At 41.7% G+C, this 22,900-nt stretch overlaps 1 protein-coding gene across 3 annotated transcripts; it reads left to right on the forward strand.

The window, feature by feature from the left end:
- The first annotated feature begins 1,377 nt into the window (after positions 1–1,377).
- LOC135537310 (zinc finger protein 883-like) lies at positions 1,378–19,943 on the forward strand. Of its 3 annotated transcripts, none has more exons than XM_064963515.1 (4): positions 1,378–1,754; positions 3,041–3,138; positions 3,268–3,445; positions 17,972–19,943. In XM_064963515.1, exons 1-4 carry the CDS (start codon positions 1,379–1,381, stop codon positions 19,126–19,128), a joined length of 1,809 nt encoding a protein of 602 aa, XP_064819587.1. In that variant the 5' UTR covers position 1,378; the 3' UTR covers positions 19,129–19,943. The 3 variants fall into 3 exon arrangements, with proteins under 3 accessions (XP_064819587.1, XP_064819588.1, XP_064819589.1); XM_064963516.1 differs by lacking the exon at positions 17,972–19,943 and adding an exon at positions 9,936–12,031; XM_064963517.1 differs by lacking the exons at positions 1,378–1,754; positions 3,041–3,138; positions 3,268–3,445 and adding an exon at positions 15,016–15,553.
- The last annotated feature ends 2,957 nt before the right edge of the window (positions 19,944–22,900 follow it).

Consider the following 22,900-nt stretch of genomic DNA (forward strand, 5'->3'; position numbering starts at 1 on the left):
CGCTGTCAACGGAATCGAGGACCAACTGAACATAATAGCTGGAAAAATAGAAGAGAATTACTAAAGCTATTATTTCGGCTTGAGAAAGAGGATGTAGGATTATCCCGACCAGGCTAAACTAGGATAGCTAGAAGAAGCCTAATCATTTCAACCATTATTATCCAGGTGATTTTTTTTCTTCCAGCCTCGATCAGTTTGGAGAATTGTGGTGCGGCAAAAATATTGCTATGCATTTTATAACCCTGGTTGTACGGACAGAATCTGCGTAGAGGAGAGAGTATTAGCTGTTACTTTAATTTAAAAAAATGTACGTACAAGACAGGTCAAATAAGAACAAATTGTTGTTTATAATGACGGCCTGGTAAGAGGCAAAAGGCCTCTCAAAAGTGGTAAGAAGTAAGTGTGTAGCGGATGTGAAACGGCTATAACTAACAGTATAACTTTTGTCGGCCATATCCAGGCTCGAACAAGGGACCCTCTGCACACATCAACAACAGTCACCCACGAAGTATCATTACCCATCGCTCCACAAAAGCCGCGGCAGTTTGCAGACAAGGGGAACCACTACTTCAAGGTCTCAGAGAGTGACGTCACCGATTGAAACGCTATATTAGTGCGCACCACCGCCATTTCACATCCGTTACATAAGGAAACAAATATCTGGTTATTTTGTTATGACATATTGTTTGGCAGAATAAACACGGTTCAGTGAATATTTTCCAAAATTGCGTTACCCACTCCAGTCAGCAGATGACGATGTGAGTCTTTCAAGTAATTTTTCTTGCGTGACGTATAATTTAGTGGACGGAGCGGGAAGCTTTTTCAACAGCAAGACGGACTCGTCAACAGTTAGCTTGCTAGCAAACATACAAACCAAAACGTCGGAGCTCTTTTCACCATTTTGTGTAAATTAGGGTTTTAAGCACACAGTCTGTCTGCTTACTAGTTATTAAATGTCAAAAATATGTTGTTAGTCAGCTAACTTGTTAAGATAGCCTACCACTACGCTAGTCGCTAATGCTAATTAACGAGCTAGCCAACTAACATCCATCACCATGAGCTCAATAAGCTATTCGACCCCTATTAAAGAAGAGGTCTGCTGGTCGGAAAAAGAAGCTCTGGGGCTGAACATTATCACGAAAGAGGAAGAGGAGGATGATTTCACCGTGAAAGGCGAGGATCCGGAGATAACTGTCACAGGGAAAGGGGAGGAAGAAGCTGTGTTAGTAGGGGAGGAAGAAGCTGTGTTAGTGAAGGAGGAGGGGGAGATGACTGTCACAGGGAAAGGGGAGGAAGAGCTGTGTTAGTAGGGGAGGAAGAAGCTGTGTTAGTGAAGGAGGGGGAGATGACTTATCTGAAAGTGAAGGAGGAGGGGGAGATGACTGTCACAGGGAAAGGGGAGGAAGAAGCTGTGTTGGTGAAGGAGGAGGGGGAGATGACTGTCACAGTGAAAGGGGAGGAAGAAGCTGTGTCAGTGGGGGAGGGAGAAGCTGTGTTAGTGAAGGGGGAGGGGGAGATGACTGTCACAGTGAAAGGGGAGGAAGAAGCTGTGTTAGTGAAGGGGGAGGGGGAGATGACTGTCACAGTGAAAGGGGAGGAAGAAGCTGTGTTGGTGAAGGAGGAAGAAGACGTTTTTAGAGTGAAAGAGGAGGAAGAAAAGGAAGATATGACTGTCATGGTGAAAGAGGGGGAGGAGGGTGAAGAGGAGGAGAAGAAGGGTGAAGAAGAGGACACTGGAGATCTGATTAACACCAGTGAGTACTGTCTTAAAAACAGTGGCACAAACTCTGCAGTTGTTTAAAAAATCGTGTTTTTTAAGGGGTATTGTACTGAAGTTCTACACTTGAATAATTTATTCTGTATTGTAGGAATTGTTAAAGCTACAAAGACCGAGGGCCATCAACAAAACGTTAACATTGAAAAACAGCATCACTATAGGGAGAGAAGGAAACGTCCAGATTAGAGAAAATGCCTTAGGTCCGTAGTATTTGAGTTAGGCCTATAAGGTTAGACAGACCGATCCGATTGAAATCTCTATGGCGTTATTGAATTGAAACAACAAGGCACTTAACCCTGTGGATTATTGTGAAATGGCTAGCTAGTTAGTTGGGTGTGCGCTAATAGCGTTTCAAACGTCACTCGCTCTGAGATTTTGAGTAGTTGTTCCCCTTGCAAGGGCCGCGGCTTTTGTGGAGCGATGGGTAACGCTGCTTCGAGTGTGGCTGTTGTCGTTGTGTTCCTGGTTCGAGCCCAGGTAGGGGCGAGGAGAGGGACGGAAGCTATACTGTTACACTGGCAATACTAGAGTGCCTCTAAGAACATTCAATAGTCAAAGGTATGTGAAATACAAATGGTATAGAGAGAAATAGTCATATAAATACTATATTAACTACAACCTAAAACCTCTTACCTTGGAATTTTGAAGTCTCATGTTAAAAGGAACCACCAGCTTTCATATGTTCTCATGTTCTGAGCAAGGAACTCAAACGTGAGCTTTTTTAAATGGCACATATTGCCATTTATTTACTTCTCCAACACTTTGTTTTTGCATTATTTAAACCAAATTGAACAAGTTTCATTATTTATTTGATGCTAAATTGATTTTATTTATGTATTATATTAAGTGAAAATAAGTGTTAATTCAGTATTGTTGTAATTGTCATTATTACAAATATTTTTTTTTTAAATCGGCCGATTTAATCGGTATCGGCTTTTTTGGTCCTCCAATAATCAGTATCTGTATCGGCGTTGAAAAATCATAATCGGTCGACCTCTAGTTGAAACAGTCCTTTATAGTGTGTTGATAATAATTGTTGAAACAGTCCTTAATAATGTGATAATAATCCACAGGGCTGAAACAGCCAGTGAAATTGCAGGGCGCCAAATTCAAACAACAGAAATCTAATTTTTTTAATTCCTCAAACATACAAGTATTATCCACCAGTTTAAAGATACACTTCTTGTTAATATTCTCGTTAAATTGTAGGCACTGTTCAGAGATATTAATGCCTCTTGTAAGACCCTATGATTGTTCACACAGGACAGAGACATGACTATCCTGGATCCTCTGGGGAGCCTCAACAACATCCTGATGCCGACGAGGAAGAGAAGAGTCTCTCCAGATCAGAACACCAGATGGTACAGCTTGGTCTGGTCTAGCATACAGCTTGCTCTATCGGGGCTGGGTTTATGTAAAGAACTTTATGACAACAGTGACATCAGCATCCATAATGATATGTGTCTGTGTCCCCTCTTTATGGTTACCAGGACAACGCGAGCCCTTCCTCCTCCGTCCCGGAGTCCCCATGTCGTGCCTCTCCCAGTAGCACCTTACTGCTGGGTATGAAGAGGTTGTCTGTGCTGCTGGTGGACTGCAGGAAAACAACGGGGCTGAGTGGAACTGTGAGAGGAGGAGAAGAGAAGAAAGGATCAGATTTGACTCAAAGTAAGTTTTAGTTTGTTTAAACAAATAAATAGATCTGTCCACTGGTATCTGTTACCAGGACAACCAGCCAAGTTCTGTTTGTTGACAGGAAGATAGACTGGTGGATATGGATGTTATGAATATCATAACACTGAAAAAGGATTCTGCCAATGAAAAGAGAAACCAATAGATGATATAAATCCTTGATGAAAGTTAGATTTAGAGAGATAGTTTCAAGATGATCCAATGTAAGGTGCTTGTTTTATAAAAACTTTTCCTTAAAACATTATGGATGTTACATTGCCTGTCCCAGTCAACCCCCCTATCTTTACAATACTGTAGAACAGGCAAACTAAACTCCAGACACTTCATTGTGGTCTGTATTGCTTCGGATCTACAAATATATTATTCTACACTACTGGTCAAAAGCTTTAGAACACCTCCTCATTCAAGGGTTTTTCTTTATTTTGACTTTTCTATTGTAGAATAATAATAGTGAAGACATCAAAACTATTAAAAAGCACATGGAATTCAAACAACAGAAATATACATATTTAACAGTCATATAAATACAAGTGTAATACATCAAAATAATGCTTAACTTCTTGTTAAGGTGTCAGCTTACAAAAAGGCTTTACGGCGAAAGCAAACCAGGAGATTATCTGAGGATAGCGCCCGCATACAAAAACATGAAACCCAGAATTCAAGCAGGCAGTTGTGACACAATAGTCAGAAATAGCGATATAATAAAACCTTTGAAGATCTTCTTCTGTTGGCACTCCAAAAGGTCCTAGTTACATTACAAATTGTCCTTTTGTTCGATAAAGTCCTTCTTTATATCCATAAAAACTCAGTTTAGCTGGCACCCTTCAGTCAATAATCCATACAAATGAATGAATTTACCCTTCATCAAAATGCGTAAATCATCAAATGAATGAACCCCTCGCGGCCCAAGTTACATCATAAACTTATCCATTGAAAAGTGATATGTTTGTTTTTTTTTGGGGGGGGGGGGCTGTCCCGGGTTTGCCATTTCAGTTCTGTTATACTCACAGACATTAATCTAACGGTTTTGGTAACTTTATAGTGTTGTCCATCCAAATCTACCAATTATATGCATATCCTAGCTTCTGGGCCTGAGTAGCAGGCGGTTTACTTTGGGAATGCTTTTCATCCGGACGTCCAAACACCGCAACCCAAAGAGGTTTTAACACTTGTGGTTACGACATGATTTAATCTGTTATTTCATAGTTTTGATGTCTAACTATTATTCTACAATGCAGAAAATAGTAAAAATAAAGAATAACCCTTTAGTAGGTGAGTCCAAACTTTTGACTGGTGTTGTACATTCAATTCCATGGCAACAGCTCCAGTTGACATTCCTGCAGTCAGCATGCCAATTGCCCACTCCCTCAGAGACCTGTGGCATTGTTGTGTGAACAAACTGCACATTTTAGAGTGGCCTTTTATTATCCCCAGCACAAGGTGCACCTGTGTAATAATCAAGCTGTTCAATCAGCTTCTTGATATGCCACACCTGTGAGGTGGATGGATTATCTTGGCAAAGAATACATGTTCACTAACAGGGATGTTAAGAATTCTGCCATCTTTTTTTCGGCTCATGTAACATCCAACACTTTACATGTTGCGTTTATATTTTTGTTTATTGTAGTTACTATCAGTTTTAGGAACATTTACCCAAATATTTCACCTTATTTTTTACTTTACACAAAATATGACATCAGCGATAATCAAAATGTTGAACATCTGTGAACGTCTCAATAAGAAATTGGTCCATTTAAACAGCAGGTGTCAAACTTTGTGTCTTCGACGTAAAAACAAGTTTTGGACTAACACTTTAAATTACTTATTTACTTATTTTATGTTTAACCTCTCTAGGGTAGGTGAGACGTTAGCGTCCCACCTCTTCAACAGCCAGTGAAACTGCAGGGGGCCAATTTCAAAACAACAGAAATTCCATAATAAAAATTCCTCAAACATACATGTATTTTACACCATTTTTAAGATACACTTGTTGTAAATCCAACCACAGTGACCGTGACGCGATTATGTTAGGACAGCGCCTAGCCACAGAAAAGCATACAACCATTTTCCAACCAAGGAGAGGTGTCACAAAAGTCAGAAATAGCGTTCAAATTAATCACTTACCTTTGATTATCTTCATCTGATGGCACTCTCAGGTCTCCATTTTATTTGTATTTTTATTTATTTCACCTTTATTTAACCAGGTAGGCTAGTTGAGAACAAGTTCTCATTTACAACTGCGACCTGGCCAAGATAAAGCATAGCAGTGTGAACAGACAACACAGAGTTACACATGGAGTAAACAATTAACAAGTCAATAACACAGTAGAAAAAAAGGGGAGTCTATATACAATGTGTGCAAAAGGCATGAGGAGGTAGGCAAATAATTACAATATTGCAGATTAACACTGGATTGATAAATGATCATGTACAGGTAGAGATATTGGTGTGCAAAAGAGCAGAAAAGTAAATAAATAAAAACTGTGGGGATGAGGTAGGTGAAAATGGGTCGGCTATTTACCAATAGATTATGTACAGCTGCAGCGATCGGTTAGCTGCTCAGATAGCTGATGTTTGAAGTTGGTGAGGGAGATAAAGGTCTCCAACTTCAGCGATTTTTGCAATTCGTTCCAGTCACAGGCAGCAGAGTACTGGAACGAAAGGCGGCCGAATGAGGTGTTGGCTTTAGGGCTGATCAGTGAGATACACCTGCTGGAGCGCGTGCTACGGATGGGTGTTGCCATCGTGACCAGTGAACTGAGATAAGGCGGAGCTTTACCTAGCATGGCCTTGTAGACGACCTGTAGCCAGTGGGTCTTGCGACGAATATGTAGCGAGGGCCAGCCGACTAGAGCATACAAGTCGCAGTGGTGGGTAGTATAAGGTGCTTTAGTGACAAAACGGATGGCACTGTGATAAACTGCATCCAGTTTGCTGAGAAGAGTGTTGGAAGCAATTTTGTAGATGACATCGCCGAAGTCGAGGATCGGTAGGATAGTCAGTTTTACTAGGGTAAGCTTGGCAGCGTGAGTGAAGGAGGCTTTGTCACGGAATAGAAAGCCGACTCTTGATTTGATTTTCGATTGGAGATGTTTGATATGGGTCTGGAAGGAGAGTTTGCAGTCTAGCCAGACACCTAGGTACTTATAGGTGTCCACATATTCAAGGTCGGAACCATCCAGTGTGGTGATGCTAGTCGGGCATGCGGGTGCAGGCAGCGATCGGTTGAAAAGCATGCATTTGGTTTTACTGGCGTTTAAGAGCAGTTGGAGGCCACGGAAGGAGTGTTGTATGGCATTGAAGCTCGTTTGGAGGTTAGATAGCACAGTGTCCAATGACGGGCCGAAAGTATATAGAATGGTGTCGTCTGCGTAGAGGTGGATCAGGGAATCGCCCGCAGCAAGAGCAACATCATTGATATATACAGAGAAAAGAGTCGGCCTGAGAATTGAACCCTGTGGCACCCCCATAGAGACTGCCAGAGGACCGGACAGCATGCCCTCCGATTTGACACACTGAACTCTGTCTGCAAAGTAATTGGTGAACCAGGCAAGGCAGTCATCTGAAAAACCGAGGCTACTGAGTCTGCCGATAAGAATATGGTGATTGACAGAGTCGAAAGCCTTGGCAAGGTCGATGAAGACGGCTGCACAGTACTGTCTTTTATCGATGGCGGTTATGATGTCGTTTAGTACCTTGAGTGTGGCTGAGGTGCACCCGTGACCGGCTCGGAAACCAGATTGCATAGCGGAGAAGGTACGGTGGGATTCGAGATGGTCAGTGACCTGTTTGTTGACTTGTCTTTCGAAGACCTTAGATAGGCAATGCAGAATGGATATAGGTCTGTAACAGTTTGGGTCCAGGGTGTCTCCCCCTTTTAAGAGGGGGATGACTGTGGCAGCTTTCCAATCCTTGGGGATCTCAGACGATATGAAAGAGAGGTTGAACAGGCTGGTAATAGGGGTTGCGACAATGGCGGCGGATAGTTTCAGAAATAGAGGGTCCAGATTGTCAAGCCCAGCTGATTTATACGGGTCCAGGTTTTGCAGCTCTTTCAGAACATCTGCTATCTGGATTTGGGTAAAGGAGAACCTGGAGAGGCTTGGGCGAGGAGCTGCGGGGAGCCGGAGCTGTTGGTCGAGGTTGGAGTAGCCAGGCGGAAGGCATGGCCAGCCGTTGAGAAATGCTTGTTGAAGTTTTCAATAATCATGGATTTGTCGGTGGTGACCGTGTTCCCTAGCCTCAGTGCAGTGGGCAGCTGGGAGGAAGTGCTCTTGTTCTCCATGGACTTCAGTGTCCCAGAACTTTTTGGAGTTGGAGCTACAGGATGCAAACTTCTGCCTGAAGAAGCTGGCCTTAGCTTTCCTGACTGACTGCGTGTATTGGTTCCTGACTTCCCTGAACAGTTGCATATCGCGGGGACTGTTCGATGCAATTGCAGTCCACCACAGGATGTTTTTGTGCTGGTCGAGGGCAGTCAGGTCTGGAGTGAACCAAGGGCTGTATCTGTTCTTAGTTCTGCATTTTTTGAACGGAGCATGCATATCTAAAATGGTGAGGAAGTTACTCTTAAAGAATGACCAGGCATCCTCAACTGACGGGATGAGGTCAATGTCCTTCCAGGGTACCCGGGCCAGGTCGATTAGAAAGGCCTGCTCACAGAAGTGTTTTAGGGAGCGTTTGACAGTGATGAGGGGTGGTCGTTTGACTGCGGCACCGTAGCGGATACAGGCAATGAGGCAGTGGTCGCTGAGATCCTGATTGTAGACAGCGGAGGTGTATTTGGAGGGCCAGTTGGTCAGGATGACGTCTATGAGGGTGCCCTTGCTTACAGAGTTAGGGTTGTACCTGGTGGGTTCCTTGATGATTTGTGTGAGATTGAGGGCATCTAGCTTAGATTGTAGGACTGCCGGGGTGTTAAGCATATCCCAGTTTAGGTCACCTAACAGAACAAACTCTGAAGCTAGATGGGGGGCAATTAATTCACAAATGGTGTCCAGGGCACAGCTGGGAGCTGAGGGGGGTCGGTAGCAGGCGGCAACAGTGAGAGACTTATTTCTGGAGAGAGTAATTTTCAGAATTAGTAGTTCGAACTGTTTGGGTATGGACCTGGAAAGTATGACATTACTTTGCAGGCTATCTCTGCAGTAGACTGTAACTCCTCCCCCCTTTGGCAGTTCTATCTTGACGGAAGATGTTATAGTTGGGTATGGAAATAAATGTTAGTTTTGTTCCATAAAGTTCATCTTTATGTCCAAATACCTCCTTTTTGTTCGGACGTGTAGTCCATTCCATTAAAGTTCGTAGAAACATGTCAAATGATGTATATAATCAATCTTTAGGATGTTTTTATCATAAATCTTCAATAATATTCCAACTGGACTATTCCGTTGTTTCACTAGAAATGAAAGGGAACGGAGCTCATGGCCGCACGCGATAAACAACTCAAGGCTTTCAGCTGAGCCACCTGCTTTGAGTGGTCTTATTCTCTCCCCTTTCACAATAGAAGACTGGTGACATCTAGTGGAAGCCTTAGGAAGTGCAATCTGACCCCATAGACACAGGATATTGGATCGGCAATCACTTAAAAAAAAAAAACTACGAACCTCGGATTTCCCACTTCCTGTTTGGATTTTTTCTCAGGTTTTTGCCTGCCGTATGAGTTCTGTTATACTCACAGATTATTTTATTTTAACAGTTTAGGAAACTTTAGAGTTTTCTATCCACATCTACTAATAATATGCATATATTAGCTTCTGGGCCTGAGAAACAGGCAGTTTACTCTGGGCACGCTTTTCATCCAAACTTCCCAATGCTGCCCCCTATCCCAAGAAGTTAATAGTGCGTTGTTGATTACAATCCACAGGGTTGAAACAGTCCTTTATAGTGTGTTGATTACAATCCACAGGGTTGAAACAGTCCTTTATAGTGTGTTGTTGATGATAATGTTAGGCTAGTAGCCATGGGTTAATGAGCCATGGGTTCCCTCTGTTCCAAACAAAATGTTAGGCTAGTAGCCATGGGTTAATGATGTCCCTCTGTTCCAAACCAAATGTTAGGCTTGTAGCCTTGGGTTAATGATGTCCCTCTGTTCCAAACCAAATGTTAGGCTAGTAGCCATGGGTTAATGATGACCGTATGCTTATATGCTTTTCTTCCAGTGGAGATTAGTTCATAAATTACCTGGCTGGGCTGTGGGACAGTGGAGATTAGTTTATAAATGGCCTGGCTGGGCTGTGGGACAGTGGATCTTTTGGGATAGTTCAAATGGAACTGTTAACATGTATTACCAGTGGATTATTGCAAATGTGTATCAACCAATCAGCATTCAGGATCCATTCAGGATCCAAACTGCCCATTTTCTAATGAGGGATCTAGACTTGATTAAACCGCATAAGACATTTTTATCATGTGTAGGTTTCATTTATTCTGTTTTAACCAAATATACTATGTTTGTCTTTGACAGGAGAGAGGCCAGACTCTCGCTCTGACACTAGGAAGAGTCCTACAGGGGAATCGGCCCCAGTGACATCCAAACCAGCAAGACCCCACCACTGTTCCCAGTGTGGAAAGAGATTTATCCGGTTAGGGCACCTGAAACAACATAAGAGAACACATACAGGGGAGAAGCCTTATCACTGCTCCCAGTGTGGAAAGGGTTTTGGACAGTCAGGGCATCTAAAGGTGCATGAAAGAACACATACTGGAGAGAAGCCATATCAATGCTCGCAGTGTGAAAATACATTTTTCTCATCAGGGGACCTGAAATCACATGAGATAACACACTTAGTAGAGAGGCCTTTCCAATGCTCTCAGTGTGGAAAGGGATTTATCCAGTCATCGCATCTGAAAGAGCATGAAAGAATACACACAGGAGAGAAGCCATTCCAATGCTCCCAGTGTGGAAAGAGTTTTACCCAGAGAGGGAAGCTGACAAATCATGAAAGAAGACATACAGGTGAGAAGCCTCATCACTGCTCTCAGTGTGGAAAGGGTTTTGGACAGTCAGGGCATTTAAAGGTGCATGAAAGAACACACACTGGAGAGAAGCCATATCAGTGCTCCCAGTGTGAAAAGACATTTTTGTCATCAGGGTACTTGAAATCACATGAGAAAACACACTTAGTAGAGAGGCCTTTCCAATGCTCTCAGTGTGGAAAGGGATTTATCCAGTCATCGCATCTGAAAGACCATGAAAGAATACACACAGGAGAGAAGCCCTTCCAATGCTCCCAGTGTGGAAAGAGTTTTACCCAGAGAGGGAAGCTGAAAGATCATGAAAGAACACATACAGGGGAGAAGCCTCATCACTGCTCTCAGTGTGGAAAGAGTTTTGGACAGTCAGGGCATTTAAAAGTGCATGAAAGAACACACACTGGAGAGAAGCCGTATCAATGCTCCCAGTGTGAAAATACATTTTTCTCATCAGGGGACCTGAAATCACATGAGAGAACACACTTAGTAGAGAGGCCTTTCCAATGTTCTCAGTGTGGAAAGGGATATATTCACTCATGGCATCTGAAAGAGCATATGAGAATACACACGAGAACAACCATTCCAGTGCTCTCAGTGTGGAAAGGGGTTTAACTGGGTAGTGAGCCTGAAAACGCATAAAATGACACACTCAGGAGAGAAGCCTCACCTCTGTTCCCAGTGTGGAAAGGGTTTTGTTCAGTTAGTGCACCTAAAAACACACGAGAGGACACACACATGAGTGTAGCCTCACCTTTGCTCCCAGTGAAGAAAGGGTTTTCTTCAGTTAAGGGGCCCAAAAGAAAATGAGACACACGGGTAGAAGACGCCATTGGAGCAGGTCTTCATTCATTTCAAAACCAGTGTTTACATTACCTAGATATGAAAAAATAACCAGTTGAATAATGGAATGTATTTACAAATTCTTCAACTACATATCAGATTAAGAATTTGAAAGATATTATATTATAATTATTTGGATGTATTTAAAATAGTTGCGAATGTACTTAGTAGTTAAAGAAATAATAATAATTACTTCATGTACAGGTCTTATTTCACTGTTTAATCACAATATACAGCCCAACTCTACATTGGTGTCCCATCTGGTGTGGCTTCTTCTGCTTCTTTTTGACAAGCTTTGTACCTGGTAGAGCAATTGGTGAGATGTTTAGTCAGTTCTCTTATTTTTTTATTTTACCTTCATTTAACTAGGCAAGTCAGTTAAAGAACAAATTCACTGTACCTGATTTGTACCTTGTCAGCTCAGGGGTTTGAACTTGCAACCTTCCGGTTACTAGTCCAACGCTCTAACCACTAGGCTACCCTGCCGCACCACCCTTGTGATGTATGGAATGATGTAGCTGTGCTGTGATGATTTTGAATCCTTGCACGCAATCTGTGGCAAGCATGTAGGAGCAGTATAGACCTTGTCTGTTCATTATATACATCTACATGATGTATTGTTACACCATGTAGGAGCAGTATAGACCTAGTCTATTCATTATATACATCTACATGATGTATTGTTACACCATGTAGGAGCAGTATAGACCTCGTCTGTTCATTATATACATCTACATGATGTATTGTTACACCATGTAGGAGCAGTTCATTATAGACCTGATGTATTGTTCATTATATACATCATTATATACATACATGATGTATTGTTACACCATGTAGGAGCAGTATAGACCTAGTCTGGTCATTATATACATCTACATGATGTATTGTTACACCATGTAGGAGCAGTATAGACCTAGTCTGTTCATTATATACATCTACATGATGTATTGTTACACCATGTAGGAGCAGTATAGACCTAGTCTGGTCATTATATACATTGCATTGTTATACTATGTAGGAGCAGTATAGTCCCAGTCTGTTCATTATATACATTGCATTGTTATACTATGTAGGAGCAGTATAGTTCCAGCTGCATATTGTGAGATGATCTGTTTGATTGATATCCTAAATGCAGATGTTTTAAAAACTTGCTCATTAAATATCTGTTCTTATCAACACATGCTTCTCTTTTGTAAGTATCCATATAGTTTTTTAAATAAAAATACATGAAAAATATAAGTTTTGTCTGAAAATAAAAATAAAATAAAGATTTTTACCACGTTCACGTGCTAGTCGGAACTAGGAAACTTGCGTTCAACTAATCAGCAAGTCAGAAATGTTTGAGTTTCCTAGTTCAGGGCATTGCCAACTTCAGTCGGTAGTAAATGGTGTGGCCAGTGTGACGTATAATCTAGTGGACGGGACGCTTCGTCAACAACAGCTCGTCAGTTACCTTGGTAACCAACATAGCCGAAACATTGAAGCTCTTAACCTTTTTCTGCAAAGGGGGCTAAATCATGGTCACACCGAGTGATTCTTGGTAGTCTCAAAACAAATATACTTTTAAAGAAAAGTATACATCTCACATACATGGTTTATGGGCAACAACAAAAAAAGACACGTTTTGGTTTGTTTATTACACTATATACATCACATAAGAAATAACAAAACTGTTTGACATAGAAACACCAGATTTCTGTCGGCATGTTTGAATGAGCCTTTATTTACAACGAAATTCTGAAATAAATGTAAATAAATAAATAATTGCAGCATAAATGACTGCAGGAAATGGCTACAGCGCTTTCTGTGTATATTTGCCGCTGTGTTTTAAACGCACTTCTCTCGGATATGGCTGGTTGTACCATTTAATGTCATATTTACTTTGCTAGTTGCTAGCTGGCTTGCTTTGGTAGCCAGACACTAGACTATCAAATATATTTATAACTAGCAACCCACTGGGCACAGACATCAATTCAACGTCTATTCCACTTTGGTTCAATTGTAATTTTCATTGAAATTACGTGTAAAGCCGAGACACTCCATTTCGTATGATATGTTACGAATTTCTATTTGTTGTGGCTAACATTAGCTAGGCTAGGGGTTGGGTTTATGGGGTTAAGGTTGGGGTTAAGGCAGTGGCGTGCCGTGGGCCTGGGGACTTCAGTGAGGTCCTACACAATCCCACCCGAATAAATCCACCTCTTATTACCATCATTATGATGCCACGGCTCTAGACACTATACATTTAGACAGAAACGCAGTATAACCAGGCGTTGCGTCACCTTGAAATTTACATTTTTATTCGGAGAATTGCAGGGGAAGAATACAGTACAGTTCAACTAATAGGCAAGAACGTAGTCGAGTGCAACAGAGTTATATTAATATTCTTCTTCTATCCATTTTCTGGTCCACAAACTTTGAGCTTTAAGTCCAAAAAATAAATAAAAAATACAGTTCCTGTTTACCCAAAAACATGACACAATCAATGAGTCTTTTCAATATTCATCTATTTTTCTTCACCTTTTCATTGTGCAGCTCCGTTGCCCTGCGCGCTTGTTCGTTGAGCTGTCGATCCACTCCGGTGTCCCCAAAAGTTTTCAAAGGCACCATTCCCTGTTAAGTGCCCAGCCGTACTTTGGTGTCTCGTTGCTGCCTTGCGTAGACAACTCAAGTTTGCAAAGCCAGTGTGGCTCCAAACACCAAGTCGATCACTTGCAAATAATAGGCATTCCCAGCAGTACAGTTTGCAGTGCGTCTCGGAGCCTGTGAGCCATTGATAGCGCTCGTAGTTGGAACTTTGAAAGTGGCGAACGAACCAATTTCCCGTCTGTGACAGGCTTTGTAGCGTCGGCCGACCTCTCCTTACAATGTCTAACTTTTCTTGAAGTTTGTCTTGGGAATGGCGTTATAATTATATCCTCGACCAAATCGATATCTTCTCCTCCTTCCGCCATTGTGGGTTGAAGAAACAGCTTAGTAGTACGCGAATTAATTCGTTTATCAAATTCAGTTTCCTAGTCCTGCATAGACCTGCCCATAGGACTTGCCTCTCAATATTGGTAATCCAATCAAAAGACGTGCAAGCACAACGCCTGCTAGCTGGCTCCTGTGTAACACGAGCCAGCCAGCAGGCGTACAATAGCCAACTCTAAAGCTGATTGGTTGACACTAAATTTTCATTTTCATTCACTTTAAACTACAAGCGCCCGCACTGTTGATTCTGAAGGCCTGAGGGCAGATTTTAGATCCCTGGCAACACATGATGGCTGAATATGATTGGATAAAAGATCTAACATAAAGACCAGCCCTCCAAATCTCAACCTGGGGCTGGAAGCAGTGCAACCAAGAGGAAAGCTATGAAATGAAGAGTATAACTCTTACTCTGGGGAATAATGTAATACATATTTGTGGGAAAATATATATTTTTTAAAGTATATTCTGATGATTTAGGGCAGCAGAGAAGGCCCTGATGGCCTGGTTGATTCCTAACAGGGTTGATTCCTAACAGGGTTGATTCATAATGTGCAAATCCCTATTCAGCCACTACATTTGCGTAGAGGAAATTAATATCTGTAAGAAGTAAGAGAACTGGTTATTTAACAATTATTTGTTTACGTTGTTTTCCAGAATATTGTTTTTGTTCAACTGTATTACTCACTCCAGCCAGCAGGTGACGATGAGAGTTTTTCAGGTGACGCCTCTTGCGTGACGTATAATGTAGTGGACGGGATGTTTTTTCGACAACAGCAATTCATCCACCTCGGTAGCGTGCTAGCCAACATAAAACTAAAACATTGAAGCGCTTTAGGCCATTTTTGTGTATATTAACCTCAGTGTTTTAAACACACTGTCTGGTTACTCAATCTAATTTACTATTTACGTTTTTAGCTATCTAGCGAAGTAACATTAGGCTAATGCTAACTAGCTTTCTAACATCCTCGACCATGAGTTCACAAAGCTACTCCCTCCCTGCTAAAGAAGAGGAGGTCTGCTGGACGGAGAAAGACGCCCCCGTGAAAGAGGAGAAGGAAGAGGAGGCTGTCACAGTTAAACAAGAAGTAGAGGGTGAGGCTGTCACAGTTAAACAAGAAGTAGAGGGTGAGGCTGTCACAGTTAAACAAGAAGTAGAGGGTGAGGCTGTTACATTGAAAGAGGAAGAAGTTACGGTGAAAGAAGAGGAAGAATCTTTAAGAGTGAAAGAGGGAATGAAGGAGGAGGGGGAGATCACTGTCACATTGGAGGAGACTGGAGATCTGATTAACACCAGTAAGTGCTATTTTAAAAACAGTGGAACAAATTCTGTAGTTGTTTTATCTATTGAACTAATGTGCAGTGTTAAAGACTGCGGTCAAGTGCTTCGTGCTTCTACACCTGCATTGCTTGTTGTTTGGGGTTTTATTCTGGGTTTCTGTACAGCACTTTGAGATATCAGCTGATGTAAGAAGAGCTATATGAATAAATGTGATTTGATTTGGTCAAATGAGCCACCCATATGCATCTGTTTCTGCCTGAAATTTCGGAAGTGGGTAGACAACACTTTACGGTAGCGCGTGTTTTCTGGGATGGAAACTGAGTCGGGTGTCCTCTAATGCTCAGATAGAAACGACAGCTACAAATGATTCCAAACAAACAGTTTCACGTACGCTTATTCAATCTTCCATAATCAAAAAGATACCAAATCGTTTAGTTCATTTTCGCACCTTTTTATTTTTTTAATGTTACCTTTATTTGACTAGACATGTCAGTTAAGAACAAAATGCTGTTTTCAATGACGGCCTAGGAACAGTGGGTTAACTGCCTTGTTCAGTGGCAGAAGGACAGATTTTGACCTTGTCAGCTCAGGGATTTGATCTTGCAACCTTTCGGCTACTGGTCCAATGATCTATCCGCCCCACTGGGCTACCTGCCGACCTTAACAGAAATTACTGTGGTATCACGGGTAGAGGGAGTCTGCTTCATCAAGTACTGAGTTAAGGGTCTTAACTTAGTTCCAGATTTAAAAACAATACATTTGCAAAAATGTATACACACCTGTTTTCGCTTTGTCAGTCATTGTGGGGTATTGTGTGTAGAATAAAAATCTTAGTAAAATAAATGTAATCCTTTTTAGAACAAGAATGTAATGTAACAAAATGTGGAAAAAGTCAAGGGGTCTGTATAAAAGAGTGCAAAATATCCAATCAGAAATTATATATATTCGGAATGACAAATCTCACAATAAGTGAGATTGAGAAAACAATACCAAGATGGAAAAATTCAATGAGGAGTGAAAGGCAAACTGAGGCCACAGCAAAGGAAAGCTGAGGAAATAAATGTGTCGTTGGCCGAGGTCTATTAGATAACCAGATAGGCTACTACACAGCTCATTACTACCACAGATAGCCAGATAGGGCTACTACACAGCTCATTACTACCACAGATAACCACATAGACCTTGGCTACTACACAGCTCATTACTACCACAGATAATCAGATAGGGCTACTACACAGCTCTTTACTACCACAGATAACCACATAGGGCTACTACACAGCTCATTATTACCACAGATAATCAGATAGGGCTACTACACAGCTCATTACTACCACAGATAATCAGATAGGGCTACTCCACAGCTCATTACTACCACAGATAATAAGATAGGGCTACTACACAGCTCATTACGACCACAGATAATCAGATAGGGCTACTACACAGCTCATTACTACCACAGATAACCACATAGACCTTGGCTACTACACAGCTCATTACTACCACAGATAATCAGATAGGGCTACTCCACAGCTCATTACTACCACAGATAACCAGAATACAGGCTACTACACAGCTTATTACTACCAAAGATAATCAGATAGGGCTTCTACACAGCTCATTACTACCACAGATAACCACATAGACCTTGGCTACTACACAGCTCATTACTACCACAGATAATCAGATAGGGCTACTCCACAGCTCATTACTACCACACAGAAAATCAGATAGGGCTACTACACAGCTCATTACTACCACAGATAACCACATAGACCTTGGCTACTACACAGCTCATTACTACCACAGATAACCAGAATACAGGCTACTACACAGCTCATTACTACCACAGCTCCACTAGAGTTGGAATGGGCTAAAAGATTTGGCTCCACTAAATATAGTTTGTCAATGCCATGATTCCTCTCGTCCTTCCTGTAGCAATGCAAGTCATTTTCAGTCAACCTTCAGCTTTTGGAAAAGTAAAAAATGACTCCTACTTATTCAAATTACACCAAGATTCTTTTAAATTAGATTTTGTTTTGTAATCTGGCCTCGGGTTATTCAACCACATGTATTTATAAAGCCCTTTGTACATCAGCCGATGTCACAAGATGCTATACAGAAACCCAGCCTAAAACCCCAAACAACAAGCAATGCAGGTGTAGAAGCATGGTGGCTAGAAAAACTCCCTAGAAAGGCCAGAACCTAGGAAGAAACCTAGAGAGGAACCAGGCTCTGAGGGGTGGCCAGTCCTCTTCTGGCTGTGCCAGGTGGAGATTATAACACTACATGGCCAAGATGTTCAAACGATCATAGATGACCAGCAGGGTCAAATAATAATATTGAAGGATCTGATTTGAATTCAACCTCCTCGCAAGATAGTTGTGGAGGTTTCATTCAGGTCTCTATTTAAATCAACACTATGTCTTTTGCAGGAGAAAGACCAGACTCAGAGGAACCAGAGACGTCCAAACCAGCAAGACGACACCACTGCTCCCACTGTAGAAAAGGTTTTAACCAGTTAGGGGACCTGAAAACACATGAGAGAATACATACAGGAAAAAAGCCATACCACTGCTCCAAGTGTGAAAAAGGTTTTAGCCAGTTAGGAAACTTGAAGCGGCATGAGAGAATACATACAGGAGAAAAGCCGTACCACTGCTCCCACTGTGGAAAGGGTTTTAACCAGTTGTGGGACCTGAAAGGCCACAAGACTTTGCACACAGCGGAGAAGCCTTATCACTGCTCCCTTTGCGGAAAGAGTTTTACCGTGTTAGGGAGCTTGAAAATACACAAGATAAATCACACAAAGGAGAAGCCTTACCACTGCTCCCAATGTGAAAACAGTTTTACAGAGTTAGGGAGCCTGAAAATACACGAGAGAATACACACAGGAGATAAGCCTTACTACTGCTCCCAGTGTGGAAAGAGATTTACCCAGTTAGGAAGTCTGAAAGAGCATAAGATACAGCATACAAGGGAGAAGCCTTACCCCTGCTCCCTTTGTGTAAAGAGATTTTCCTCATCAGGTTGCCTGAAAAGACATGAGAGGACACACACAGGCGATAAACCTTTCCAATGCTCCCAGTGTGGAAAGAGTTTTTCCTTGTTAGCGAGCCTGAAAAGACATGAGAGGACACACACAGGAAATAAGACTCATCACTGCCCCCAGTGTGGAAAGAGTTTTAACCTTAAAGAATACCTGAAAGTGCATGAGAGAATACACACAGTGGGAGAAAAGAAGCATTTCCACTGCTCACAGTGTGGAAAGAGTTTTTCCTCGTTAGCGAGTTTGAAAAGACATGAGAGGACACACACAGGAAATAAGCCTCATCACTGCTCCCAGTGTGGAAAGAGTTTTAAGCTGAAAGGACAACTGAACCAGCATGAGAGAATACACACAGGGGAGAAGCCATACCACTGCTCCCAATGTGAAAAGAGTTTTGCCTGGTTAGGGGACCTGAGAAGACATGAGAGGACGCACACGGGAGAGAAGCCTCATCACTGCTCCCAGTGTGGAAAGAGTTTTACCCAGTTAAGACACATGAAAAGACATGAGATAATACACACAGGAGATATGAACGTAGGCTGAACAGTGGGACATAGGACAGATAAAGGCCCAATACATGATGGGCCAGTAGTCCCCAGAGACTCTGATTGTGTCTTGACTTTCCAGTGTTTTCCCTCCTGCGTGTATTATGAAGGATTGTGTTTGTGGATGTGTTTTCTGGGTGAGGGTTTGGTTTGTGCCCTAGCACAGTTGATTCAAATATCCAACTCATCATCAAGCTTTTCTTATTTGAATGGGCTGTGTAGTGTTAGAGGACCTGAAAGAATACAGAGGTTTTGTTCTGACTTTTCTCTTTTTCTTTAAGTTGTTGAAATGTTCCCGGAATCACTGACCTTCACATCTTAAAGTAATGATGGACTATATTTTAGCTATCTTCTGTATACCCCCTACCCTGTCACAATACAACTGATTGGCTCAAACGCATTAAGAAGGAAAGAAATTCCACAAATTAACTTTTAACAAGGCACACCTGTTAATTGAAATACATTCCGGGTGACATCCTCATGAAGCTGGTTGAGAGAATGCCAAGAGTGTGCGAAGCTGTCATCAAGACAAAGGGTGGTTACTTTGAAGAATCTCAAATAGAAAATATATTTTGATTTGTTTAACACTTTTTTGGCTACTAAATGATTCCATATGTGTTATTTCATAGTTTTGATGTCTTCACTATTATTCTACAATGTATAAAGTAGTAAAAATTAATAATTGAATGAGTAGGTGTGTCCAAACTTTGACTGGTATATATGTATGTATGAGTATTTATAGGTGTATGTACAGTTGAAGTTGGAAGCTTACATACACTTAGGTTGGAGTAATTAAAACTAGTTTTTCATCCACTCCACAAATTTCTTGTTAACAAACTATAGTTTTGGCAAGTCGGTTAGGACATCTACTGTGTGCATGACATAGGTATTTTTTCCAACAATAGTTCACAGACAGATTATTTCACTTATAATTCATAATATCTTTAGAATCTTCTGATAGGCTAATTGACATAATTTGAGTCAATTGGAGGTGTACCTGTGGATGTATTTCAAGGCCTACCTTCAAACTCAGTGTCTCTTTGCTTGACATAATGGGAAAATCAAAACAAAATCAGCCAAGACCTCAGAAAAAAATGGTAGACCTCCACAAGTCTGGTTCGTCCTTGGAAGCAATTTACAAACGCCCTAAGGTACCACGTTCATCACGACAAACAATAGTATGCAAGTATAAACACCATGGGACCACGCAGCCGTCATACCGCTCAGGAAGGAGACACGTTCTGTCTCCTAGAGATGAACGTACTTTGGTGCGAAAAGTGCAAATCAATCTCAGAACAACAGCAAAGGACATTGTGAAGATGCTGGAGTTAACAGGTTCAAAAGTATCTATATCCACAGTAAAACAAGTCCTATATCGACATAATCTGAAATACCGCTCAGGACGGAAGATGCTACTGCTCCAAAACAGCCATAAAAAAGACAAAACTACGGTTTGCAACTCCACATGGGGACAAACCTGCTTTTTGGAAAAATGTCCTCTGGTCTGATGACACACAAATAGAACTGTTTAGCCATATTGACCATCGTTATGTTTGGAGGAAAAGAGGGGAGGCTAGCAAGCTGAAGAACACCATCCCAACCGTGAAGCATGGGGATGGCAGCATCATGTTGTGGTGGTGCTTTGCTGCAGGAGGACCTTCACAAAATAGATGGCATCATGAGGAGGGGAAATTATGTGGGATATATTGAAGCAACATCTCAAGACATCAGTCAGAAAGTTAAAGCTTGGTCGCAAATGGGTCTTCCAAATGGACAATGACCCCAAGGATACTTCCAAAGTTGTGGCAAAATGGCTTAAGGACAACAAAGTCAAGGTATTGGAGTGGCCATCACAAAGCCCTGACCTCAATCCTGTCGTGTCTTTGGCTATGCCGGATTAAGTGATATGACATGCTATTCTATAAAATCATTTCTCCGTAATTACTATTACCTGATTGAGCTAATCATGTAAATGTAATTAACTAGAGAGTCGGGCACCACGAAATAATATTTATAGAGCTGTTATCTTCCGAATAAACTCTTAAAGACCTAGTAATATTTTACATCAATAGCAGTCAGTATCAATCGTCACCTTAATTCAGTTTTATCTGAAAGTTGTAAATTCTTAGTAATCTTCACGAACCCTGGATAACAATTTGAATCAGCAATACAAAGTTGGGTTTAATTATTTATTTACTAAATACCTAACTAATTACACATACACATAATTAAATCATAACTTGATTACAAATTACATCATAAAGGAAAACGTCCCTGGCGGGCGGTACAGATATGACAGCTTGTAACAAAGGAAAGGGGGCTGGGTTGAGTGAAGGAGCGGGAAGACTGAGGAACAAAGCGAAGCTGTGCTATCGTAAATACAGTATCTTATGTATTCTAACTTACCGTCCATTTGGAAAAGGAAAATGCAATAAATATTTACTCTGAGCTGCGCTCGATAGGTTGGTGGTAGATGGAAGGCCGTGTTGCCCAACCGAGTCCTATGAAGAATGTCTCTGGTGGTCAATTGGGTACGTTGTAGTAACGTTGTTGTGTGGTAGACGGGATACTCTGTCTGTTCCTTCCTAACCTGCGTTTGTAGCTGCGGTTGCTAACTCAAAGGCTCGGAGGTATCACTTCTGTAGTGAATAAGAGTTCAAATGTTGGCTTCGTTCTGTAGTTATAATCTGAACCATTCTGACCGTCGTCCTACATCCCCGGAACCGGAAGTTCTATTGTCGTAAAGGGCTTATATAGGAAGGGAGAGGAGGGAGTGTTTGAATAGTTTTATAGCCCATGTCCCTTCACAGGGCGGGCCACTGATTGAGCAGCTCTATCTTATGAAAACCCACATCTCACATTTTAGAAGCTAAAATCCCATTTCATCCCATCACAGGTCCTGGAATGGCCTAGCCAGTCTCCAGATCTAAACCCCATAGAAAATCTTTGGAGGGAGTTGAAAGTCTGTGTTGCCCAGCAACAGCCCCAAAACATCACTGCTCCAGAGGAGATCTGCATGGAGGAATGGGCCAATATACCAGCAACAGTGTGGAGAAAACCTTGTGAAGACTTACAGAAAACATTTGACCTCTGTCATTGCCAACAAAGGGTATATAACAAAGTATTGAGATAAACTTTTGTTATTGACCAAATACTTATTTTCCACCATAATTTGGAAATAAATTCATTAAAAATCCTACAATGTGATTTTCTGGATTTTTTTCTCTCATTTTGTCTGTCATAGTTGAAGTGTACCTATGATGAAAATTACAGGCCTCTCATCTTTTTAAGTGGGAGAACTTGCACAATTGGTGGCTGACTAAATACTTTTTTGCCCCACTATATGGCCAACAATTGCACTTGTTTGTCTACATAACCTGGTTCAAGTATTCATGACATTACCCTGAGGAAGGCACAGTGATGCTGAAAACATTGGTAAATACCCATTCAATTGCTGGGAGTTTATATATATGGAGTGCGTCGTCCGGGTTAGGGAGGGTTTGGCCGGTAGGTATATCCTTGTCTCATCGCGCACCAGCGACTCCTATGGCGGGCCGGGCGCAATGCATGATAACCAAGGTTGCCAGGTGCACAGTGTTTCCTCCAACACATTGGCTTCCGGGTTGGGTGCGCGCTGTGTTAAGAAGCAGTGCGGCTTGGTTGGGTTGTGTATCGGAGGACGCATGACTTTCAACCTTCGTCTCTCCCGAGCCTGTACGGGAGTTGTAGCGATGAGACCAGATAGTAGCTACTAACAATTGGATACCACA

The sequence above is a fragment of the Oncorhynchus masou genome, unplaced genomic scaffold (assembly GCF_036934945.1).
Source record: "Oncorhynchus masou masou isolate Uvic2021 unplaced genomic scaffold, UVic_Omas_1.1 unplaced_scaffold_750, whole genome shotgun sequence".
In the NCBI taxonomy this organism is placed as follows: domain Eukaryota; kingdom Metazoa; phylum Chordata; class Actinopteri; order Salmoniformes; family Salmonidae; genus Oncorhynchus; species Oncorhynchus masou.

Excerpts from the sequence above, each read along its gene's own strand:
- LOC135537310 (XM_064963515.1), top strand. The coding sequence starts at position 1,379 with ATGACTGTCACAGGGAAAGGGGAGGAAGAAGCTGTGTTGGTGAAGGAG. Across the intron at positions 1,755-3,040 it reads TGGAGATCTGATTAACACCA|GACAGAGACATGACTATCCT; the intron begins GTGAGTACTGTC and ends TTGTTCACACAG. Across the intron at positions 3,139-3,267 it reads CCAGATCAGAACACCAGATG|GACAACGCGAGCCCTTCCTC; the intron begins GTACAGCTTGGT and ends TATGGTTACCAG.